General features: G+C 38.5%; 1 protein-coding gene across 4 annotated transcripts in view; it reads left to right on the forward strand.

Moving 5' to 3' along the window:
* Positions 1-667: 667 nt before the first annotated feature.
* TDP1 (tyrosyl-DNA phosphodiesterase 1) overlaps positions 668-22291 on the forward strand; it is a 41100-nt gene continuing 19476 nt past the window's right edge. The window contains exons 1-14 of one of the 4 annotated variants that reach the window (XM_008923677.3): positions 668-684; positions 1029-1579; positions 3096-3139; positions 3768-3823; positions 5126-5222; positions 5775-5809; positions 7862-7954; positions 9622-9792; positions 11105-11183; positions 14320-14505; positions 15195-15243; positions 17984-18050; positions 20703-20810; positions 21553-21655. In XM_008923677.3, coding sequence (XP_008921925.2) covers positions 1033-1579; positions 3096-3139; positions 3768-3823; positions 5126-5222; positions 5775-5809; positions 7862-7954; positions 9622-9792; positions 11105-11183; positions 14320-14505; positions 15195-15243; positions 17984-18050; positions 20703-20810; positions 21553-21655 — 1635 coding nt within the window. In that variant the 5' untranslated portion in view covers positions 668-684; positions 1029-1032. Of the gene's footprint in view, positions 685-735; positions 857-925; positions 1580-3095; positions 3140-3767; positions 3824-5125; positions 5223-5774; positions 5810-7861; positions 7955-9621; positions 9793-11104; positions 11184-14319; positions 14506-15194; positions 15244-17983; positions 18051-20702; positions 20811-21552; positions 21656-22291 lie in introns of those variants that run through there. The other 3 variants (XM_018082949.2, XM_029964284.1, XM_029964283.1) reach the window with 3 other exon arrangements.

The raw sequence follows: 22291 nt of genomic DNA on the forward strand, positions 1-22291 counted from the left end.
AATGTCACACCTGCTCCCTCCCGCTGCCTCCCGAACTCCTCACGCACTTGTCTCGTTAGCGGGGCACTTCAGACACGCTGATTAACACCGCGCTGAATGAACCAGTATGCAAATACCGCACCTGCCCTGAGCTAATATTTAAGCCAAATAAAGTCTCATTAGGTTAGTTCAGGTCACTGAGACGCGCTCGTTCTGCCGCTGTAGCCTCTTCGCGCGGCCCGACCGCCCCCAGGTCGCGTGCGCCGCCGGCCCGCGCGGCGGGGCTGGGCGGGGGAGGCGGGCCGGGGGCCTGCTCGTCGGCTCCCATCGCGGGCTGCGGGCGGCGTGCGGGCGGCCGGGCGGCGGGTGCAGTGGCGGCGCCGGCGGAGCGCGGCGGGGCAGGCGGGGGCGGAAGCCAGTAAGGGCCGGGGGGGCCCTTTGGCCGCCCGTGTCCGCGCGTCCCCTCGAGGCCGGCGGGCGCGCGCCGGGCCCGGGGAGGGCGGCGGGAGCCGCGGCCCGCGCGGTGGGGGCGGTGGGGCCGGGTGGGGCCTGCGGCCGGGCACGGGTGTGGTGTGGCGGAGGGAGGCCGCTGTCCCGGGCTCCAGTCCCGAAATGTTTTCCCGCGGAGGCAGCCGGAAAGGGCGGCCCCGGCCCGGCCCCGTGTCCTCCCAGCAGAGCGGGCGGGATGGCTCAGCCTTAGGTTTGGTATGAGAAATGCCTGCATCGTGCAGATCACTGCTCTGACTTATGGAGTGCTTTCCCATAGGTTGCCCTATGCTAGCCCGCCTTCCGTGTGCAGACTCTTCACGTTAGCTGCGTCCCATTTCGTGGTTGCTCCCATTGCACGTGCTTCTTTGTTTCCTGGGAACAGAAACAAGTAAGCCTTGTACACTATGAAATTTTCCCGAGTCAGAAGTTGCACGGGGTTTCTGCTAAATACAGGAGCACGCTTCCTTAATAATAAACAAATGGGAGCCAGGAAGGGAAACGGATTTGAGCTTAGCAAAAATGCACTGTTTTTGTTTAGTGTTTCGTTTTCTAATCCATAGAAACATGCTTCAGGAAGGTGCACATGGTAAATGGACAGTATCCAGCAGTGATGAAAGTGCAGAGGAAGATTCCGATAGTGAAAAACCATCTACATCTACACTGTCGGATGCTGCACGTGGTAGAACAAGTGAGCCGCAATATCCATGCTCTGAAGCTAGGAAAGCTGCTCACAAGAGAAAAGCTTCTCCCCTGAAGCTCACTGATGAAAGTCTTTCTCCAGAAATACCTCCAGCAGCAAAACAGAGAACTAGCCAAGAAGGCTTAGGCTGGTGTCTTTCTAGTAGTGATGAAGAGCCTGAAGATCAGCAAAAGCATGCCCCCAAAGAAACAGTGAAAGAAGAAAAATATGATGCACCCAAAGAGCAGCCTCTGAATCTTTGCAAAGATGACAAACTCTCAGAGAATTTGAAAGCAGAGGAATATAATGAAACACCCAGTGAAGCTCAAGATACCTGGGATTTGTTAAATGGAGGGAATCCCTTCAGGTTTTTTCTCACTAAAGTCAGTGGAATTGAACGGAGTTATAATTCTGGAGCCCTGCACATAAAAGGTGAACAAGTGGCTTGTACAGAAGTGGGCTTTTGGGAGAAAGCAAGAGCATGCTTAATTTTAGTTTGTGGGTATTTTTAAATGCGTGTATTTCTTGATGTAGCTGAAGTTTCGTATTCTAAATATGCAGATTTATAGGAATTGGTTCTCTTATCTGGACTTTTATCTTCTAGAAGTATAACAAAGCATTACTTGCTTACATGTGGTTGTAACTTCTGAGTTATGCTGCACAAATCTAATGTGTATTTAGCCAAGGTAATTCAAATGTGCTTTATTGCTGCTTTCCCTATGAGTTAATATGGGGAAAACCACTTGTCTTCGTGGCAGTTATAGGGATGCTTCTCTAGGATGCCTAACTCCCTGAGTAGTTGTTTGCACTTGCCTTCGTGCTGCTGAGGGATTTGGATCTAGTAATTTGCTATTACTTGATGCAGTACTTCTGAACATCCGTGTCTGGGATTTATGGGTCCATTTGAATTCAGTTGGAAGTGAACATAAGTCAAGATGGAGCAAGGTGTTTGGTGTTACAATACTGATGCTTCAGGATTGCTCTGTAGTTGTAGTTTGATTTAGGGGGGAAGAGCCTTGTACACCTGTAAGGATCCCCTTATTCAGAAATAAAATCTCATCTATCACAAGACAGAATCAGAAGCAGGCATTAATAAGAGAGTTATGCACAGAACAACAATAAAATGGGGCAGAAAAAAAATTGTAATTCTTTGAAGGAGAAGAAATCACCAAAGACCTGTAAAATTAGGTTGTAACTTTTCCTCAATCTCATGTGCTCCCTATGAGCACTGATTATTGATGCAAGCTGGTATCAGAGACCAAAGTTGCTTTACTGCTGTATATTTTTATGTGCTTTATGAATGTATTGGGGCTTTTGGCTAGTCCTCTCTTAGGAGTTCTGCTAGGTGATTAGTTGAGGTGGTAGGCAGTATTTTTTGTTTAACCTGCAAAACCAGATTTCTGTAGAGCTAGGACATGAAATATTTTACCCATTCTAGAAAGTATTCATAGGGTGTGTTTTCAAGTTGGTGCTGTGCTTCAGTTGCTGGGGTTATGAATCCTCAGTTGGATTAGTTTCCTGTGTTACCATGAATGAACAGTGGATACACATATCCTATAATCAGTCTGCAACAGACAAATAAGCATTAACTATGCCATTATTGCTGCTACCTTGCCACAGTTCTTTAAGCCCATTCTGTAGGGGAGAGAATAGTTTGTTCCTTTCTCAGTATGATCCTGGACTTTCTCCTAATCAATTTTTAAAACTTGTTTTCTGCTTTAAAAGTATTAATGCTTTTTATAAGCATATGACCCGAAGCGATTCAGTGGAGAATCAGTGACTTGAATACTCAGATAAGTAATCTCACTTGTGAATGCCTCTGTTACACCGAGTCTTTGAACAATCTGGCTCTTGTGCTATGGTACTTATCAAGCTGTTCAAGATGCAAAATGTTTACTTTAACCTTTTTTTTTTTTAAATTTAATTATACTTTAATATTTTTTAATAGATATTTTGTCTCCTCTTTTTGGGACTCTCATATCTTCTGCCCAGGTGAGTTTCCTGGTTGCCAAACTGATTTGACTTGCTTGTTTCACTTAATTAATCTTAAACTTGATAATCTATGCTTGTGTCATGCAGCTGACATTAGCAGGGAACTTTGTTAAAGTACAGAGGGAATTCTAAATGTTTTCGACTGTTCAACAGTTTCTTGAAACATAAAAATCATCCCATGTTCTGCTTTAGAATTTAGGCAATTATAGGACTACTTTCTCTTTCCTGTTTTTGAGGAAGAAAAAAAACTGCCTTGCAATCTAGAAATGATTTTTTTTGTTATTGTCTAGAAGCTTTTGCTATCTTTCATGGCATAAGCACATGGCAAATAGATGATCCTTGAACCAAAGCTTTCACATTATGTGCATAGATTGCTTTTTTCCTGCATGTTAAATATTATGACCACTAACACATGCTTTTGATAAACTCAAGTTCATTCTTAAATTGTCAAGAGAAATAAAAGAAGCATGTGAAAGTAAAAAATACACTTGGTTTTAGAACATGCTGTATGTGATGCAAACAGAATTGTGTGATGACTTTACGTAAGAAGGTTTTTTACTGTAGTTCACTGTTTTAACAAACTGCTTTTTCTTTTTAATGAGTCTGTTTTCTTTTTCTTATGTGCAAGTTTAACTACTGTATAGATGTGGGATGGCTTGTAAGACAGTATCCACAGGAATTCAGGTATGTTTATTTTATGAAGATGAAATGATGCAGTTCCCAGATGATTCGGTTCTTACAGGTTCCTGTTATAAGTGAATGATGAGCACTTGTTTGCAGTTGCAAATTATTGTTACCAATTGTATATGCATAGTCTCTTGGTTTTCTTTCTACTCTTATTCCACAGTTGTAGTTCTCTATTGATTTCTTGGCTTTTTTTTCAAGACTGTTAAATGGTCAGAGTTCAGTATAGCTGGTTTTTGATTTTTATGAGTTAACATTTGGGAGGTTCCATTGTGGGCCACAGTGACAGTGCAGTAGATGACCTCTAAAGATGGAGTTAGAAGCTTTTTGCCCTTACAGTTTACTGAGTCAAGAGCCAGATAGTGCAAGAGGAAGGAGAGACTGTAGGAAGGGCAGAAGAAAATGACATGAAAAGTATCAGGATGATGGTGTGGTTATGACATAGTGAGTTGATGGATATTGTCCTGAAAGCAGTTCTTGTTTGCTTGAAATTCCTTTCTGGTAGTTGCAAGGTCCTGCAGATGAAGTGAGTATATAATGTGCATTTTTCTATACTTTTTTTCTTCATTTTACTGGAAATGCAGTAGAACCAGAGTTCACAGAACAGGTAAGTTTGGAAGGGACCACAGTGGGTCGAGCAGCACCCTCTTCCTTCTGGGATCCTCAGTTACCTATGTCAGAAAATTGTCATCAGTATGCAGCTGGAAAACCAGTAGTGGGTGATAATCAGTGGGCCATACCAGGCTGGGAAATTTCCTGGTGATGTGTCTTAACTGGGCCCCAGGTAGGCAACACTCCCTTCCTATGGATTGGATCCAACTGGCAGGATCAGAAGTTGAGTTCTAGGGAGTGAACACCAAACTACTGCCAGAATAGACCTAGCCCTCTCCTTTTCCCTATCATTCTTCCCATCTTCTCTCTAAGAGGACAGTTTCTAAATTGTCTTAGATCCCCACTGTGTATATCAGTGCTTTTGAGAAATATAATTTGTCTGTTTCCAGCTATAGGGATAAGAATTCCTTTCAAGATCTTGTATTAATAGTTTCTGTTTTGGCATCTGCTTTATTCCATGCTTCCCGTTTCCCTTTTTTTTTTCCATTAAAATTTTCTAGTGTCTTTTTCTTAGAGGTTCAATTGTAGTTACTGCTATTTTGAGTTTGTTAAGGAGGCATATAAATTTCAGTGCCATCTTTCTGCTGCCTTATCCAACGTAGGGGCCAGAAGTCAGAGCTATGTGAAGAAATGGTTTAGGCTGATTGCTAATTCACTTGATGTTTCAATGGTAATCTCCTTGTGTTTAAGGAAGAAGCCATTGCTGATAGTTCATGGTGAAAAGAGAGAATCCAAAGCTGAACTGCTTGCACAAGCACGACCTTATGAGAACATTAGCTTTTGTCAGGTAATTAACATCTGTATCATCCTTTGGTTGAAGTTAAACCATCTGCTGCACTCAAAATCTTGTTATGAATGAAGAGAGACACACCTTATGTGGGAAGTCAAGAGTTTTTTTTTAATTTTTAAGGAATGTACTTACCAGGACTATAGGAACATGGTAACAATGATCCCTGACTTACGTATGTCCTTATGGTAGGCTATTGCCCACGAAAGTGTGCATAGAACAGCTGCCCACAAAAATGTCACAGGGTTTACAGAAGAGCTGCTCTCTTTCTCCTGTTCATCTGGATGTCTAGCAGGAACCTTGGGTCCTTTTCTGCTGACTGTTTCTGAAAATGCTGCTGGTAAGAGATGCAGAAATTTTGCTGGAGCAGTTCCAACAAAAGTTGATTGCCATTTAAAGTCTAGCTTGTATAAAGTGGAGACTGCATTTAGAACTACTGAGGGGGGAAATAATGTGTTTTGTGATCTGTCCACTAGAGAGCAGTGAAATGAAATAAAATTAGAAAACAGTGCACAATAGGAATTCTTAATGATCAACTTTTTTATTTTGTAGGCTAAATTGGATATTGCATTTGGAACTCACCACACGTAAGTAACACTATGAAGCAGAAAGGTCTGCCACAAAGCTGGGTTTCATAGAAACTGTTGAGTCTTAAAGAAAAATTTCCATAACCATTTTATGTTTAGAGATGGCAGGATTCTTCTAGTTTAAGGAAACAGTTCAGCTGTTGGGTAGATATGAGATGTGCAGGTTAAGCAGTTGAAGTCTAACAGGTCTAAGACAGGTGAACTGCAGGTCCTGGCTCTTGCCTTGCACCTTAATGCCAAAATTGTAATGCAGACTTGATCAGTCAGTTTTACCTCTTGGCAGGGCAGGCACAACACTGATTTGTGTTGATAGGTGAAGGATCTGGAAATTAGTGAATTTGGAGGGTCTTCTCAAAGATGAAACTTGAATTTAATATTGTAGAAGTGTCACAAAGGGAATTTTATAGATAAAATCTGTTATTATCTGTAGCTTTCAGTCTTACATCTCAGCAAAGATATTTTGGTTTCAGTTTGGTTTTCAGTAAAAAATACTGCAGTATTTTTTAATCAGTTAACCTTTTGCATAACTTGTTTTATGAAACATGACATTACATTAAAACATTGATCTGAAATGCCAGTGTTTCTGACAGAAAGCATACTGACAAACTCATTGCCTGTTTGGAGAAAAACATGCAGATAAAGGGAAGAAATTAGCTTTCTAAAAAGGAGTCTTGTTTCTCTCAGGTTTGGTGGGGGACATAGAATGAATTGAAGTTGTCTTTCAAATAGATAATTTTTAAAACTTTAGCTTATTTTCATTTAAGCAGTATAAACAGCAACTCTCATTCTTTGTGTGTTCAACTTTAGATTTTTGTTTTCAATTACACTTTGGCATAAATAAGTGATATGGATACTAAATGCTGCAGTTCTTTAACCCTGTATTTTAAAGGGTTATTCTGGGTAGTGTGTTTCTGAATGTATGTTCCGCTGCAGGTGGAAAAGAAGTGATTAACAGAGTAGTAAATTGGGTAATAAAACAGCTTTTTTAAGGGAGGCACTTAACAGATTTCACCCCATCAAATATAAAGAGTTAAATTCATGTAATTCTGGTTGTATGATATTAAACTTATATTACGTTTCAGGGACTTTTTTTGAGATTAGTGGTGTTTCAGTCAGTTATCACTTTTATATACCTTAATCTTGCGCTTTATTTTGCTGTAAAATACTTATTTTACTGTCAACTCCAACTGTGCTTAGATCAAGGCATAAGACAGATGTGGGGAACTATTTTATGATTACAGGGTCTTGCATATTGTGCAGACTGCCATAAGCATAGGAAAGTGTGTGCAGGTAACATTAAAAGCAGAATTTACTGAATAAATACTTGCCTAAGTTCAAACCTGATACAATTTGCATCTTGTCATGGGGCACCAATGAGAATAAGAATGTTTTTCCTTATGGCTTCTATTCTTGAGCATGGGTTTCTGTGGAAACCATTTCATCCCTTGGGACCATATGGATATGGTGTCTACACAACTATTGAAAACTTGTATATGAAAATTTGAGCGCTTACGTTACCAAAAAATACAGATGTTTATTTTAAACTCAGTTACTAGCTTTAAAACTTCTTTATGCAGTAGCTTGAGTTTAGAGTTATGGTAGATAAATAGCTTTTTTTGACATCCCAGTGATTAGCTACCTATGCACCTTCTTTTAAAATAAAAGTTCTTAGTTTAAGAGTAAGGAACTAGGTTTCAGTTAATTCAGCTATAAGTAAAGGTCTTTTAGTGTTCCTAAATTCTCTTTCTAACTATCTGCAAAGGGATAAGTTTGTCAGGAGAACTTTGCAAATATAGGAAGTGTTCTGCAAGTATTGATTTTGCTGTGGGTGTTGCATGAAATGTTAAGCTGTATTCTAGAATAAAATATATCAGGATGTTCTAATGACTGCCATGTGAGCTTGGCCTGTGCATGGATTGAAATCTGAGTGCTTGCATGGTGCAGAACAAATTTTTCAAAAAACATTACCTTGAAGCTTTTTAGTGAGTTATTAATTTATCTCCTATTCTGTGTACTTAAAATAGATGAAGAGTTCTGTATCTTTTTTTAAAGGAAAATGATGTTGTTGTTATATGAAGAAGGTCTTCGAGTTGTGATTCATACATCCAATCTTATTGCTGAAGATTGGCACCAGAAAACTCAGGGGTAAGCAACAATCTCTAGCAGGTGTATATTTACTACTTTCTGTAGATATTTGCTACAGCTGAAGATGGGATACTAGGTCAGATGATCTAGTGCTAAAGTCTTACACTCCTAAGACAGAGCTGTTCTAAAGAAAAAAATAAAAAATTGAACCTAGAATGCTGGTAGCTGTCTGAACCTGAACTCTACTTGCTTCCTGTTGTAAACAAAATTACATACCCAGTTGGCTGTTAGCTTAAACCTGGTCTGACTGATATAAAATTTTATTATACCATGCTGTTTTTTCATGAAAAAAACGTCTTAGCTGTAAAGTACTCTTTATATAGATCTGAAGCAGCTATTTAAAAATTATCTTAATACTTCAAGAATTCTATGAATGTGCAGATGTTCTGCAGAATGTAACCTTGTAAATGTTAGGCACTACTGATTCCATAATACAGTAGATAACCTAGTATCTACCCAATATTCTTTCCTTGGAAGGAATTTTCTTCCTGTTTTATTTTCTTTCCGGAAGTTTTTAAACTTACTGACCAGCCTGGGACAAAGTTTTGTTAAGAGCACTACAAAAAGGACTAATAAATAAATATAAATAAATATAGTAATATAAAGCTCCTCAGCCTCCTCAACCTCTTGTTTTTTTGACTGGTTTTGTGGGAGCACTTTTTTAGTTAGATCACCTCAGTAAATCAGGGTATAAAATTTCTTCAAACTAATTGAAAATGGCTTTTCAGAAGTTACCATCGCTTTGGCATCCATTTTGCTGCCATTAAATATGGCAGGGGGTTTGAGGCTTTTTGCTTGTCTGAGGCAAGCTCTGATGGAGGTCTTGAGTGGCAAAAATAGCCACTGATTTTTTTTTTTTACCTTTAAATCTTAGAGGCAGCTTTAGTATCTTGTGGCAGTTAGCTTCTTAGAAAGCTAAGAAAGCATGAAAATACCTGCTTGGGATACTTAACAAGTTCCCCTACTTGTCAAACATGAAAAATATTTTTCTTTTTAGCTTTTGCATACTGCAGTGTTGTGCAGTATCACCTATATATGGTGGCTCACTGCCTTCTCTGTTTTATCGATTTCTGAATTTCAAAGGATAATGTCAACACATTGTAAAGTTGATAATGCAGAACCTTTGGTTTCCATGGCTCCAATAGTGTGTGACTGGAAAGAAATGCTAAATGTTTTCCCTGTGTAGTGCCCATCTTATTTTATTCTGATGGAAGTTCTGGGGAACCAGCTTATGGTTGTGGGCTGCTCTTCAAACTATGCAAAACTTTCACATGCTTTAATTGGTGATTTTCTTTATAATTGCACGAACCAAGAGTTTAGCACAATGCATTGAAGTGTGCTATTCCTACAGAAAATGTTGATAAAAGGACTGTTGGTTGCTAAGTCTGATCCTGGCCTGTTTAGCAGAGGTGAAAAGTGTGGATAAATGTTGGGATGGTTGTTTTCATTTGAAAGTATTAGTTTTCTGGTTTTGAGTATCAGATGGTGATTCTGTAGCTGTAAAGGCAAGTCATCTATAGTTAATATCACAGTAAATCTCTCTAATATTTGTTTAGGACCTTCAGATGTACTTTAATCACTTACTAAAACCATATGTTAATGTGTGGTGTTCTTGTTTATGTTTTGTTTGTTTGTTTGTGTTTTTTATTTTTTTTTTTTTTTTTTAGAATATGGCTAAGCCCTTTATATCCAAGACTGCCTAAGGGAGCAACAGGTTCTTCTGGTGAATCTGAAACTAATTTTAAATCTGACCTTATAAGTTACTTGATGGCTTACAATTCTCCTATACTCAAGGAATGGATAGATCTGATTCAAGAACATGACTTATCAGAGACAAGGTATATATTGTGTTCTTAGTAACTTGCATGTGTGGGGGTTTTTTTCCTAAAAATTGAATATCTCTGTTAGGATCTATTAGACCTTGAGTTTGTTTTGTAAGCTTACCTTGTTTCAGACTTCAGTGTTCAAATATGACTCTAACTTCACACAGTTTTTTAAATATGTGTTGTACAGATTATGTCAAATTGACCAACTTCTAGTTTTATAAGCATGAATTTTAAAGGAAGAAAGAAAGAAAGGTGCACCAGCAGTAACTTTACAGAAGGTAGCTGTAAAGTAATAAGGATTTGGTTTCATTTAAGACAGTCTGGCTTAAATATTTACTCCAATGAAATTACCAGTGGAAAACACTGTGTGGTATTTGGTTCATCATGTAAAAACAATAATATATGTAAAGGTTACTGTAATGGGGAGAGTAAAAAGAGGCTTCTGAATTGTAAGGCAAAGTTCAATCCACATACATATATAGAGAATTTTGCCTGTAACAGGCATGAGTTGGGTCTGGTGTGCAATGTTGTGTCTACTTGGTCTTGAAATAGTCTTCTCTCATATCACATTGCTGATACTACATAAAATAATTCAGGTTGCTCAAATTTACTTCTAATAGATATATCTTGCAGTTCCACTGAAATATGGGTCCTTAGTTCAGAAAGTGTGTCTTGATGACTTAATTGCAGTTTCATAAGCAGATAAAAATTGTTGAAAAGTAAAGCTGAAAATGGTCATAAACTGCAGTGAAAATAGAGACTGAAACCTTGTCTAGTTCATACATGAAAAATTGCTTTTTTCTTTACATGGAGTCATACAAGATTGAAGGGGGGTGAAGAAAAAAGTATGTACTTTATAATCAGGAGAGCTAACAGCCTGAGCTGCTGCTCTGATTAAATTGATCATCTCCATGAGCTTGGCCAGATGAGCTGAGCCCTATGCACGCTCTAGGAAGGAGTCACTTGTTAGAGTAAGGATCGACTCCTTGCCCTATGAAATATGTAGGGGACGTTCATTCATGGATAAAGCTAGGCATGAGATGCAGTAGGGAACAGCTTCTTAAAGCCTATGTTTGTTGTGACTTTGGGCAGATCTCTTCTCTATTTTCAGGGTAAAGTCAAACAGGTTACTAAACCATTAATTTTACAGCTGAAAATATACTTTTCTTTGTATTGTAAATTCTGTGAGAAAGATTAAATATTTCTGGTTGCACTTCTATGTTCAATCTTGCTTATAGGTTTTACTTTAATACCTTGCTACTTCACCAAACCAAAACTCTCCAGATCTACAAATAACTTCAGGATTTTTTGTTTCTTTCTGTAGAGTGTATCTTCTTGGTTCTACCCCTGGACGGTATCAAGGCAGTGATAAAGAGAAATGGGGTCATCTTAGGCTCAGAAAGGTACCAAAACTGTAACCTTTTCTGTTAATATCCTTTAAAATGTAAATAGAATTTTGGAGAGCACGCTTGAGTTCTTTTCCAGCTGTCATCTTCAGTCTTTTAATACATTGTTACAGTTTAAGTTAGCAATAACGTACATAAGCTTGCAACTTATGACAATGTAGACTTTGCACATTGTGTTCCTGGGAGTTATTTCCTGGTCAACTTGTGGTCTTGTCATGTGCTTACAGATACCGGAGGAGTCAGTGTAACTCAAATGAATTCCTGTCAGCTGTTAGTGTTTCTAGCAAAAGTGACACTGTCAAAATCCGGTCTTCTGTGACTGAGATCCAAATGTAGCCTTTTTCAAAAGCACTAACTGAGGAAAGATTTGTTGACATAGAGACTTGTCTGCACATAGGGAGTAGGCATGTTTTATTACTTGAACGTTAAGGTTTATTGCAGTTTCTTTTTCTCTAATGAGCTGGCAATAAACCAATCACATAAAAAACCAGTTTATACATAGTGAATGTCATCAGTTCAGTCAAGATTTTAGTTATGTTCCAATACATTGCTAGGATCTTGATTTTTTTTTTTTCTATTGCATTTTTTATATCAACTAAATAATTAGAAACGTGGACTTTTTTTTATGTCCACTCTGTCCCCTATTTTGGTTTTTTGCTGGATTTGGGGTTTTTTGGGGGTTTTTTGGTAATGTCAGTATATGTGACATCAAGCCTGTTGGCAACAGACAGGGTGGATATACTTGTCTCAAAAGGTAAAAAGGACCTATGCTCAGGACTTAGCAGGGCTCACTGAAAGAGCTTTAACCTAGATTTGAATGGGTGAAAGGATAAAACCAGGCTCACTAAAAATAAACCTGGAGCAGCACACCAGTGTTTGAGGGACACTGTGCTAACAAGGTCCTTCAGTCTGCTGTCTCAGTGGAGGTAGGGGATGGACATTCATTTAGCAGCAAAGACACAAGACTTATTAGTGTGTCAGAAATCATGAAAGTGCCTGAGAATGGTCATGTAGGAATTAGGGCTTCTCTCTCCAAAAAGGTGGCAGGATCAATAGCCCAACTGAAGTGCATCTGCACCAATGCACACAGCATGGGCAACAAACAGGAGGGAAAGGAAGCCATTGTGCAGCAGGAAAACTATGACATAGTTGCCATCACAGAAGCATGGTGGGATGGCTCACACAGTTGGAGTGCTGCAATGGATGGCTATAAACCCTTCAGAAAGGGTAGGCAAGGAAGGAGAGGTCATTGGGTCATCACAGGTAGCCCTGTATGTTAGAGTTTTGATTGTCTAGAGGTTCAACAAGGCCAAGGTCCTGCACTTGAGTCACAACAACCCCATGCAGTGCTACAGGCTTGGAGCAGGGGCTGGAAAGCTGCCTGGTGGAAAAGGACCTGGGGTTGCTGGTCAACAGCCAGCTGAACGTGAGCCAGCAGTGTGCCCAGGTGGCCAAGAAGGCCAGTGGCACCCTGGCCTCTACCAGAAACAGTGTGGTCAGTGCAACCAGGGTAGTGACAGTCCCTCTGTGCTTGGCACTGAAGTCACACCTCAAATCCTGTGTTCAGTTCTGGGCCCCTCACTACAAGAGGGGTCATTGAGATGCTGCAGTGTGTCCAGAGAAGGGCAATGGAGCTGGTGAAAGGTCTGGAGCACGGTTCTAATGAGGAGCAGCTGGGGACATTTAGCCTTGAGAAAAGGAAGCTCAGGGAAGACCTTACTGCTCTCCACAACTACTTGGAAGGAGGTTGTAGCATGGTGGAGGTCGTATCTTATCCCATATAACAAGCAATAGGACAAGAGGAAATAGCCTCAAGTTGCACCAGGTGAGGTTTAGATTGGATATTTGGAAAAATTTTTTCACCAAAAGGGCTGGCATTGGAACAGGCTGCCTAGGGAAGTGGTGGTGTCACCCCTTGGAGGTATTTAACAGACATGTTGATGTGGCACTCAGGGATATGGTTTAGTGATAGACTTGACAGTGTTGTGTTAATGGTTGGACTTTACTATCTTAGAGGTCTGTACCAACCTAAATAATTCTGTGATTATTTAGATAATCCATAATGGTAAATCTTCGTACAAGATTGCATATCTTGTTTGTTGTGGTTTGATTTTCTTTATTGTTGTGGTTTTTTGGTTGTTTTTGTGTTTTAAAATTAGATTATGTATTTCACGTCATCTGTTAAAGGCCTCTGATAATTGGAGAGTTTTTAACCTGCACCTCCTGCTAAAGTGGCACTATTTCGAATACTGTCATGACTTTTACATGGAGCTCTAATCCTGTCCATGGCAAACTTCTGTGACATATAAAATGTTTATGTATCACATGGCTTTTGACACTAAGTTACTCTTTTAGACTTCCCATTGCTTGTTAAGAGCTTGTCCTTTCTAATACATGTATTGTCTTCCATTTTTTTTGCCTAGTTAAAACCAAAATGAGAACAAAATAAACCAGATAAAGCCTGTAAAGGTGGTCTTGTGGCAAATGTTTCTGTGATTTTAAAAAGGTTGATATTTTAAGTACCAATGCAGACAGACCTGATGATACTACACTCATGGCTGAAGCCATTTAGTTTTGTGTTCTCTCTAGAGGGGTCAAGGTAGCCATTACATACAATTTAATATGTGCCTATATCCATCTGGTTTTAATGTGACTTTAAATTCCATTCTCAGCTAAAGAACTCTACTAAAAGGATTATTTCAATTTTGTCTTCAGTTGTTCTTTTTTCTCTTCTTATTGTAGGCTTCTATTGTAGCTGGGGCTACAGTATGAGAGGAATTTTATGGCCAACAACCACCAAATATAAAAAATATTTAGTTAAGTTGTTGTGACTTCTGAAGCTAATGTTTCATGTTTCTAGAAAGAGTTTCTAATGTTCTTTTCACCTGTTATTTAATGGTTGGCTTTGGTGCTTTTGGATAAAACTTGTGATGTTTAATCTTTTCTTGAAGTGGGTTATTTGGAAAGCTTGATAATTTTTTTTATTGCAAAGTTAAATATGTAGTATGAATGTTAATCTCTTTCATTATCAGAAGTGAATTATAGAGGATTTATTATATCAGAAGTGATATCAAACCAGTAAAGGTATTCTTTTCCTGTTGAAGTCTAACAGTGTTTCAATTCCCCTCACTAGCTTTTGAAGGAGCATGCTTTGTCAATACCAGCACAGGAATCCTGGCCTCTCGTTGGACAGTTCTCAAGCATTGGTTCAATGGGAGCTGATGGGTCCAAATGGCTGTGCTCTGAGTTCCAGGAGAGCCTGGTGGCTGCAGGCAGTGGTGTGACACCTTTCCTTAAATGTGATGTCCCAATTCATTTGGTATGTCCTTTAGATGCTGGTGACCTTTATTTAACACTTATTATTTGTTTTTGAAATCTTAGTCATTGGGGGTTTTTTAACTTTTGAAAGACAGTAATGGGGTTTTCATCCTGAAATCCTAAGCGTACCACTTGCTGATACTTAATTGTGTATGGTATACTATAGAAATGTACTATGACTTCCATCTGCATGACACTAGAGTATATATAATCTAATCAAAACTGTCTTCTTACTCTATAACTTGTCTTCTGTTAGGTTTTGTAGATGCAGCTATTTCTGCCACTGAGATGTAACTGAACCCTTAGGCATTAATACCTTTGGTTATTAGCACAGTTAAATGGAGGAGCAGAAAGAAGTTTGTGGCCTTTACCATGTGCTAGTTGCTCCTGCGTGCTCATATTTGAGATATGAGACTAAAATCTCATAAAATAACGTTAAGGCTAGCTTTGACCACTTAACAGTGGTTGAAGCAGTGTTGAGTCTTGTTAGCTCTGTAAGAGCAGTAAAAATATTAGACTTTGTTACTCGCATGCGTGTAGTTTTAAGCTGCAGTGTAATTTTATTCGTTTTGACAAGTGAAGCTTTTAATGTGTTTTTTCCTCAGGTTTTCTTTGAAGTGTCCTTTGTTTGAAAATTGGCAGCTTGCATATTTAGAGCTGTTATTAAAGTTACTTTTTTTTTCCATGAAGGTTTATCCTACTGTGAACAATGTGAGGCAGAGTCTGGAAGGGTATCCTGGTAAGCAGATGAATCTCCATTTATTAACTTTTTGTGGTGGTAATGTCCTGCAAAATCACTTTAGTGGTTGATGTTGAATGAACACGAAGTTGTCATCTTGCTGAGAACATGGTAGAATAGGTGGCAGTACAATCCTTTAAATTTCTTTTACTGGAGTTCTAGCTCCAGCTCTCCTATTGTGATTGAATAGAAGAGGCTTTATGGGCATTGGCAGGTAATGTTTAAGTCTGTCTAGCCATGTTCATACATCACTGTGTATTAAAACAACAGCTCTTGCCCACTGTTCTTACTCCAATCATACTTTCATTTTGGCAGAAAATTCAGGTTTGAGTGTGCCAGTTTCTTCTGTTTTGCTTGCAGTGTCGTTCTGCACATCAAATACAACAGAGGCTAAGATGTTTTGCTACTCATTGGTCATTTTTTTAATATTGTAATATACAGCTGTTCTGTTCAGTCTTTCGATGTTAATATTCATGAAGTCTGGGGACCTATAGGTTTGCCAGCCTCACTTTGATCCTGGGGAAAGGTGATGGAGCAAAGAATACTGGAAAATATTTCCAAACATATGATGGACCAAGAAGGTGATCTGGAATAGTCAGCATGCATTTTTGAAAGGATAAATTATGCTTAATTAACCTGATGTCCTTTTATAAAGGGATGAGTGGCTTGATGAATGAGGAGTGCACTAGATGTTGTTTATCTTAACTTCTTCATCACTGTCTGCTAACATCATTACAACAACGTGATTAAGTACAGGCTGGGTGAGTGGAACATGGGGCAGATTGGAACTGGCTGAACTGCCAGGCCTCGCTGACTGTGATCAATGGCACAAAGGCCAGCAGGGGTTCAGCCACTAGTGGTGGAATGTGCCAAGGACTGATATTGGGGTCGTGCATTAATATCTTCATTAATGACCTGGATGGTGGGGCAGAGTACACCCTTGGTGAGCTTGCAAATGATGCAAACTCAGGAGTGGTTGATGTATCGGATGATTGTGCAGCCATTCAGAGGGGCTGTGCAGGCTGGAGAAATGGGCAGACAGAAACCTTATGCATTTCAACAGAGGGCAATGCAAAGTACTATGCTGGGGCAAGAGTAACCCCAGGCACCAGTGCACACTGGGGGTTGACCTGGGGAAAGCAGTTTTGCAGAAAAAGACCAGGGATGGTCACTAAGCTGAAGGTGTACCCTTGTAGCAAGAAGAGCGATAGCATCCTGAGCTGTGTTAGGAAGTGCATTGCCAGGAAGTGACTTTTCCTCTCTATTTAACACTGGTGAGACCAAATCTGGAGTGCTGTGTCCAGTTGTTGACTTCTCAATACAATACAGACACAGACATACTGAACCAAGTACAGCAAAAAGATGAATAAGAGATTGAAACATCAATCATACAAGGGGAGACTGAGAGAGCTGGATGATTCTTCATGCTGGAGAAGAGAACTTTCCTGGGAGGTCTTATCAACATGTATAAATACCTGATAGGAGGATGCAAAGTTGAGGCAGACTCTTTGCATGGTGACTAGGGAAAGAACAAAAAGCAGTGGACATAGACAGAAATCTCCTGTATCTCAATTCATCCTTACAGCAGAAATGTTTTCTGATGTTTAAATGAAACAGGTTGCTTGTAGAGGCTGTAGAGTCTCTGTTTTTGAAGATACTCAAAACTTGACAGGACACTGTACTGAACAATGTGCTCTGTTCAACACTACTTTGAGCAGGGAGTTATTCTAGATGATCTCTAGAGGGTGCTTCCACCTTCAATGATTCGGTGATTTTTGGCATTGTTGAATTGTTAAATGCATGTTCCAGTTCCAAGCTGGATGCTCGGAAGTTCCTGTGAAGTATGAAGTAGAGTAGCTGTTGAATTCTTCTAACAGCTGATGTATTTTGAACCTGGGGGAAGCAGGAGTTGTTTCAGCTCTTTTTCTTTCCTCTGAAAAGAGGAAAGTTTGGACATATATAGAAACTGCAGCCAGAGAATTTGTAGGTATCTGACTCCTACAGGTAGGTTAGGGTGTCTTGAAATACATCTGGTTGTCTACAGCTCAGTGACTTCTTACTGTAATTTCTTTCATATTATGAAATAACTTGGTGAATTGCACAACTCTATGTTTGTGCAGTTAAACAGCTCTGTGGGCTTCTGCAGTTAGTGCATTCCTGAGAGTACTGAAGATTTTGTGATGGGTCATTATGGTGTGTTCTAGGACATGTTGAATGCAGTAGGCTTTGTATCATGCTTTTAAAATACACAGCACTAATATAACTCAGTATGCCTTGATGATTCTTCTTTATTAAACTTGTTTCAAGAAATCACAACAGGCATTAGCCAAAGGCCAAATCAATACAAATACAATTTCATCAGAGAAGTTCTTGCTTTTTAAAATAATGTTGTTTGGGTGTTGGTAGGTTCTTTTTTCTTCTGAAAGCTGCTCGTTTTATTCCTTCTAGTTTGTATGATTCTAATCTGTTGATATCAAGTCCTACCCTAACAGAAAACTACCTGTAATTCCATAGCCTCTATGCATTTTCTCTTTTTCTTAGTGTAAATGTGCTGTGTAGTGTTTAGGAAGGTGCTAAATTATGAGAATGGAAAAAAAACCAAACCAAAATATATACCATTTTATACTAATGGAGCATTTAAGGACTTCTGAAAGTAACTCATGAGGGTAGTACTGATAGCTTGCTGCTTTTAGAATGTCTTTCAAAAAATAAATGTACATGTTCTGTTTTGTTCCTTAAGCTGGTGGCTCACTTCCATACAGTATACAGACAGCACAGAAACAGCTGTGGTTGCATTCCTATTTTCAGTAAGTAGAACTCAATTCTTTGTTGTTTTTTTTTTTTAAGACTGTGTTTAAACTGACAATGCTGTAATGTTTGAGTGTTAAAAGCAAATTAAGTGGAAGTGGTTACAAACATGATATTTTTAAATTCCTTGAAATAAAAGCCTTTAGTTCCTTATCTGCTGGGTCTTATCTCCAAAACATAGTAGAAAACATGCTATTTACCTATAAAAAAATATACAGAATACTGTTGCTAATGCATTTAGGATTTTGTAAACTTTTATTTAAGTTTTTCTTCTTTGAACTGGAATAAAATACTTCTCTCTTTTATTTTTTAATTTACAGTTGTATTTCACTTTCCCCACTTGTGCCTCTGTATTAATAGGATTTCAGCTGAGCCACAGCAGGGTTAGGAAGGCACTTTTTTTGTTGTTATTGGGTGTTTTTTATCTTCTGTGTACAGCAGTTCTGCTGCAAAAATTCTCATTACCTTCTGGTAATATCTTTTGTTAAAGGTGCCTGACATTTTCTATTAAGAACTTCTTTCCATGTGCTGCTAGTTTTGCCAAATTCTAACAGTCTGACATTCCATGCCGGATGTCTCCCTCAGCCTGAATCTTTAATAACTTAAACATGTTTTGAGAACAATGGGGAAAAGTTGTTTTGCAAAGATCAAAAAATTATTAATACATCCTGTAACCTCTTACAAGACCACAACATCCCATTCCTTTCATCAGAAACTTTTAACTCTTCCAGGTGGAAGTTGCTCTGGTAAGATAATTTACTAAAAAAGAGTATGCTAAGATGCAATATATTCAGGGGACTGAAACAGAATTGCTGGTTGCAGAAGGCATCCCTAATTCTGGAGTGAATGTGATTGCTGAATGTGCTCAGAGAGAACACTTTAAAAGCAGGAGACAAAGCCTCACATGCTTTTTGTCCGAGTTCCATTCCTTGGACATTAACCAGCAAAGCTCACAGCAGCAAAGGAAGAAAGTTACAATCACCTTCAAATTTTCAAACTTGTTCAGTCATGATTCAAAAGGTGAGGAAATCATAAGTCTGGAGGTGTTTGTGCAGTCTTAATTTAGTTTCTGTAGTCATATACCTCATGAGAATCTTACTGGAAGAAAGATGTAACCTTTTTTTGATTAGTCTCTTATTTAATACTATTTTCAATAGTATTAAATAGAAGATAAGATGTTTTAAAGACTTGCCATAGTATAAAACTTTGAGCAGTAAAGGGATTAGAGAAATTTCTCTTTACTTCACTGGAAAATAGTACAAAACCAACAGGAAACTAGGGATTCTAACAGAGCAGAAAGGAAAAAAATACTTTCATTCTCAGGTTAGGGGAAGAAATAGCTCTGCTTTACAAGGAGGGAGAGATTAATGGAGTTGGAAAAGTGTGGAGTTCCATAGGGGAAGAGAAGTTTAGTTAGCTGGTTCTGTATCATATGTCATATCTTAGTTTGTTCTTCAGAAATAGACTTCAGTGTAGGTTGCATCAAAATATAAAGATTTCTAGTTAGTGTCAAATGTGTGGAGTGTGTCAGTTCTTGCCCTTTAGGAATACAGGACCAGTTCTTAGAAAGGGCTTTCTCTCTTTCATCAGGGGAGATGGGGTTGTTAAAGTTCATGGTCTTGACCCATGGTCTTGACCCATGAACTATAAAACCTCTTGAGTTTAACTTCACTAACTGTAAATGTTAGTCCTGAAAGTCAACTTAGGTAAATAATTCCAGCCCTTCCAAGTTAATCTTCTCAGGCTTTTAGATGAACACAGTGCACTTAAGAGGTTTTTCAGAGCTGATTAATTCTTTTCGATTTCCATTTTAGAAGAGAATGATAAGTTAGGCAAAGAGGATTGTGTTAACCAAAACTAGAGACTATTATATTCTAAACTGAGGAAAGAAAAGTCTCTGGGTGGAAGATGGTGTATTAGAAGCCTTCTTCCTGAATTTGAGTGAGGACTAACAGCTGTTAGTGGAAAGTGCTTCTAAATGCTGTGATTACATACCTTCAGTTATATACATTTATTTACTGCTTGTTTACAGTTTAGTTCTGTAATACTGATGCTGAATTAATCCAGCTTGTTGTTTTAAACTAGTTTTTATATATACATGTAGATATGATCTCTACTTTCTTAAGCTTTCAAATTTCTCAGCAGCTTAGGGGTACAGAAGAGGGAAGAGGAAGAGTAGTGTCATCTGTCTATCAGTTGCTCCCTGCCTCTATGTCATGGATAATAAATTGTAATAAACTTGGAGAATTTTATGAGGTTTAGTTTGGTGCCAAACTTGTGTGCTCAAAGTTATAACCATTGATAGCCTTCAGAGAAGAAATATTGGCCAGAAGTTTGGACTTACTTTCTTAAGTGCGAGCTGGAATGGAGGAATGGAAAAACTTGTTAGGAGAATCTGGCACACTGAGGAGAATATCTGTCTGAATTGGTTGTAAGGGAAAAAAAAATCCTACCCTTCTGACTACTAGTAAAATTGGAATTCAGGATTAAGAATTCTGTTAAATAAGGTATTTTCAACTTTTTGTCTGGGGGAATAAGTATTGAATGTGAGAAATATAGGTAGTGTTACTGGAAACATGACACTGTAGTATGGTATTTTTTAAACCTTAAAATAAAACCATACATGAAAAGAATTCTTATTGTTTTTCTAGCAAATGGTCAGCAGAAGTCTCAGGTCGAACTCGTGCTATACCTCACATTAAGACATACATGAGACTCTCTCCTGACTTCCAGAAGATTGCATGGTTCTTAGTAACAAGGTAAACAACTAATCAATACATCTCTCACTTAAGAACTTTATATATGACTTTTTTTGTCAACTGCAAGCCCAGGTGAGTTAACTGCCATAATCTCATAATACTTCAAATAGTGATATGAATTTTTGTCCATATTTAATAGAGTTTTTTAATGACAACAGAATTGCGTGTATTTTTTGGCTCTCAACTTGATCTACTTCATAGCAGATACTAATGAAGGATTAACTACAGCATAGTGCTGAATAACAAATTGAAACAAAAATACTTCTTTGATAAATACTTGTTTTCATAAGTATATCAAAGAACAAAATGCCAGGAGCAAAAGATACTGTTTAACACTCTGTACTAGAATGTAAAATGCAAAGCCACACTGTACTAAGTGTAACTAGTAATAACTGAGCTAACCTTTAATCTTCCCGATTAAAGGTTCAAATTGAAGCTATTTACAAATACGAAATTCCTTTCTGAAATGTGCAGAGAAGATTCAAAAAGCTGAATTTGTCTTGTAGATCTGTATGACACAAATAGGCTTGTATAATTATTCACATGTGTTGTATGAATGCTCTTTTGCATATTGTCTCTGCTGCTCCCACTGTGCTGTAAAAATAGCAATAAGGAATAACACCCAAGTCACTTTTTGTGAAAAGACTATTCTGATGGAATTTAAGTTCTGCTAGAAGAGCGTTGCTACAGATATTATTTAAACATTTTCTGCTTCACTGATATGCTTTGTTTCTCTTCATAGTGCCAATCTATCTAAAGCAGCTTGGGGAGCTCTGGAGAAAAATGGCAGCCAACTGATGATCCGTTCTTATGAACTTGGAGTTCTTTTCTTGCCTTCAGCATTTGTAAGTTCATAGTTCAAGTACAAATCCTGGAATATGACAGAAATCTGCAAATATTTATGAATACAAGCGTGACTGAGTAATCTAATCAGTGGGTTCTGTGTTTCTAGGTTAGAGAGCTAATAGGAAATGGAGTTTATATGGGGCACTTATAGTCTGTTTTTCTACACAGCAGATATGGATTTGGTGTTGCTGTGACTTCTGTCATGATACTGAAAAGCAATAATGTTTATAAATTGTAACATATACCCTAAATGTTGCTGGAAAGGATGATCAAACCTTTTTCATACTTTTTTAAAATAGGCTGTACGTGCATATTCACACTGAAGTGAGGTCGTGACTTGAAAAACAATTCCTAATGTTACACTGATTGCTGTTCTTGCTTGTTCCTGAAATACATTTGCAAAGTCATATGACTGTCTCTTAAAACATCAGGTTCCTTATTGAACTATACTTGCTGGTTTTTAGCCCTCCACAGAATCCTGTGGTAATGAGTCTTGTGAGTTAGTTGTACATTATATTTAAGATAAAAAGCTTCCCTTTTATGCTTAGGTTGAGTTTTGTCTTGCTTAGATCCACTACCTGATAGTGAGATGTGAGATTTTGCTTCCTGTGGCTGATTCCTCCTTCTCTCTGGTG

Source organism: Manacus vitellinus, unplaced genomic scaffold (genome assembly GCF_001715985.3).
Source record: "Manacus vitellinus isolate BGI_N305 unplaced genomic scaffold, ASM171598v3 scaffold_6_pilon, whole genome shotgun sequence".
NCBI classification, from domain to species: domain Eukaryota; kingdom Metazoa; phylum Chordata; class Aves; order Passeriformes; family Pipridae; genus Manacus; species Manacus vitellinus.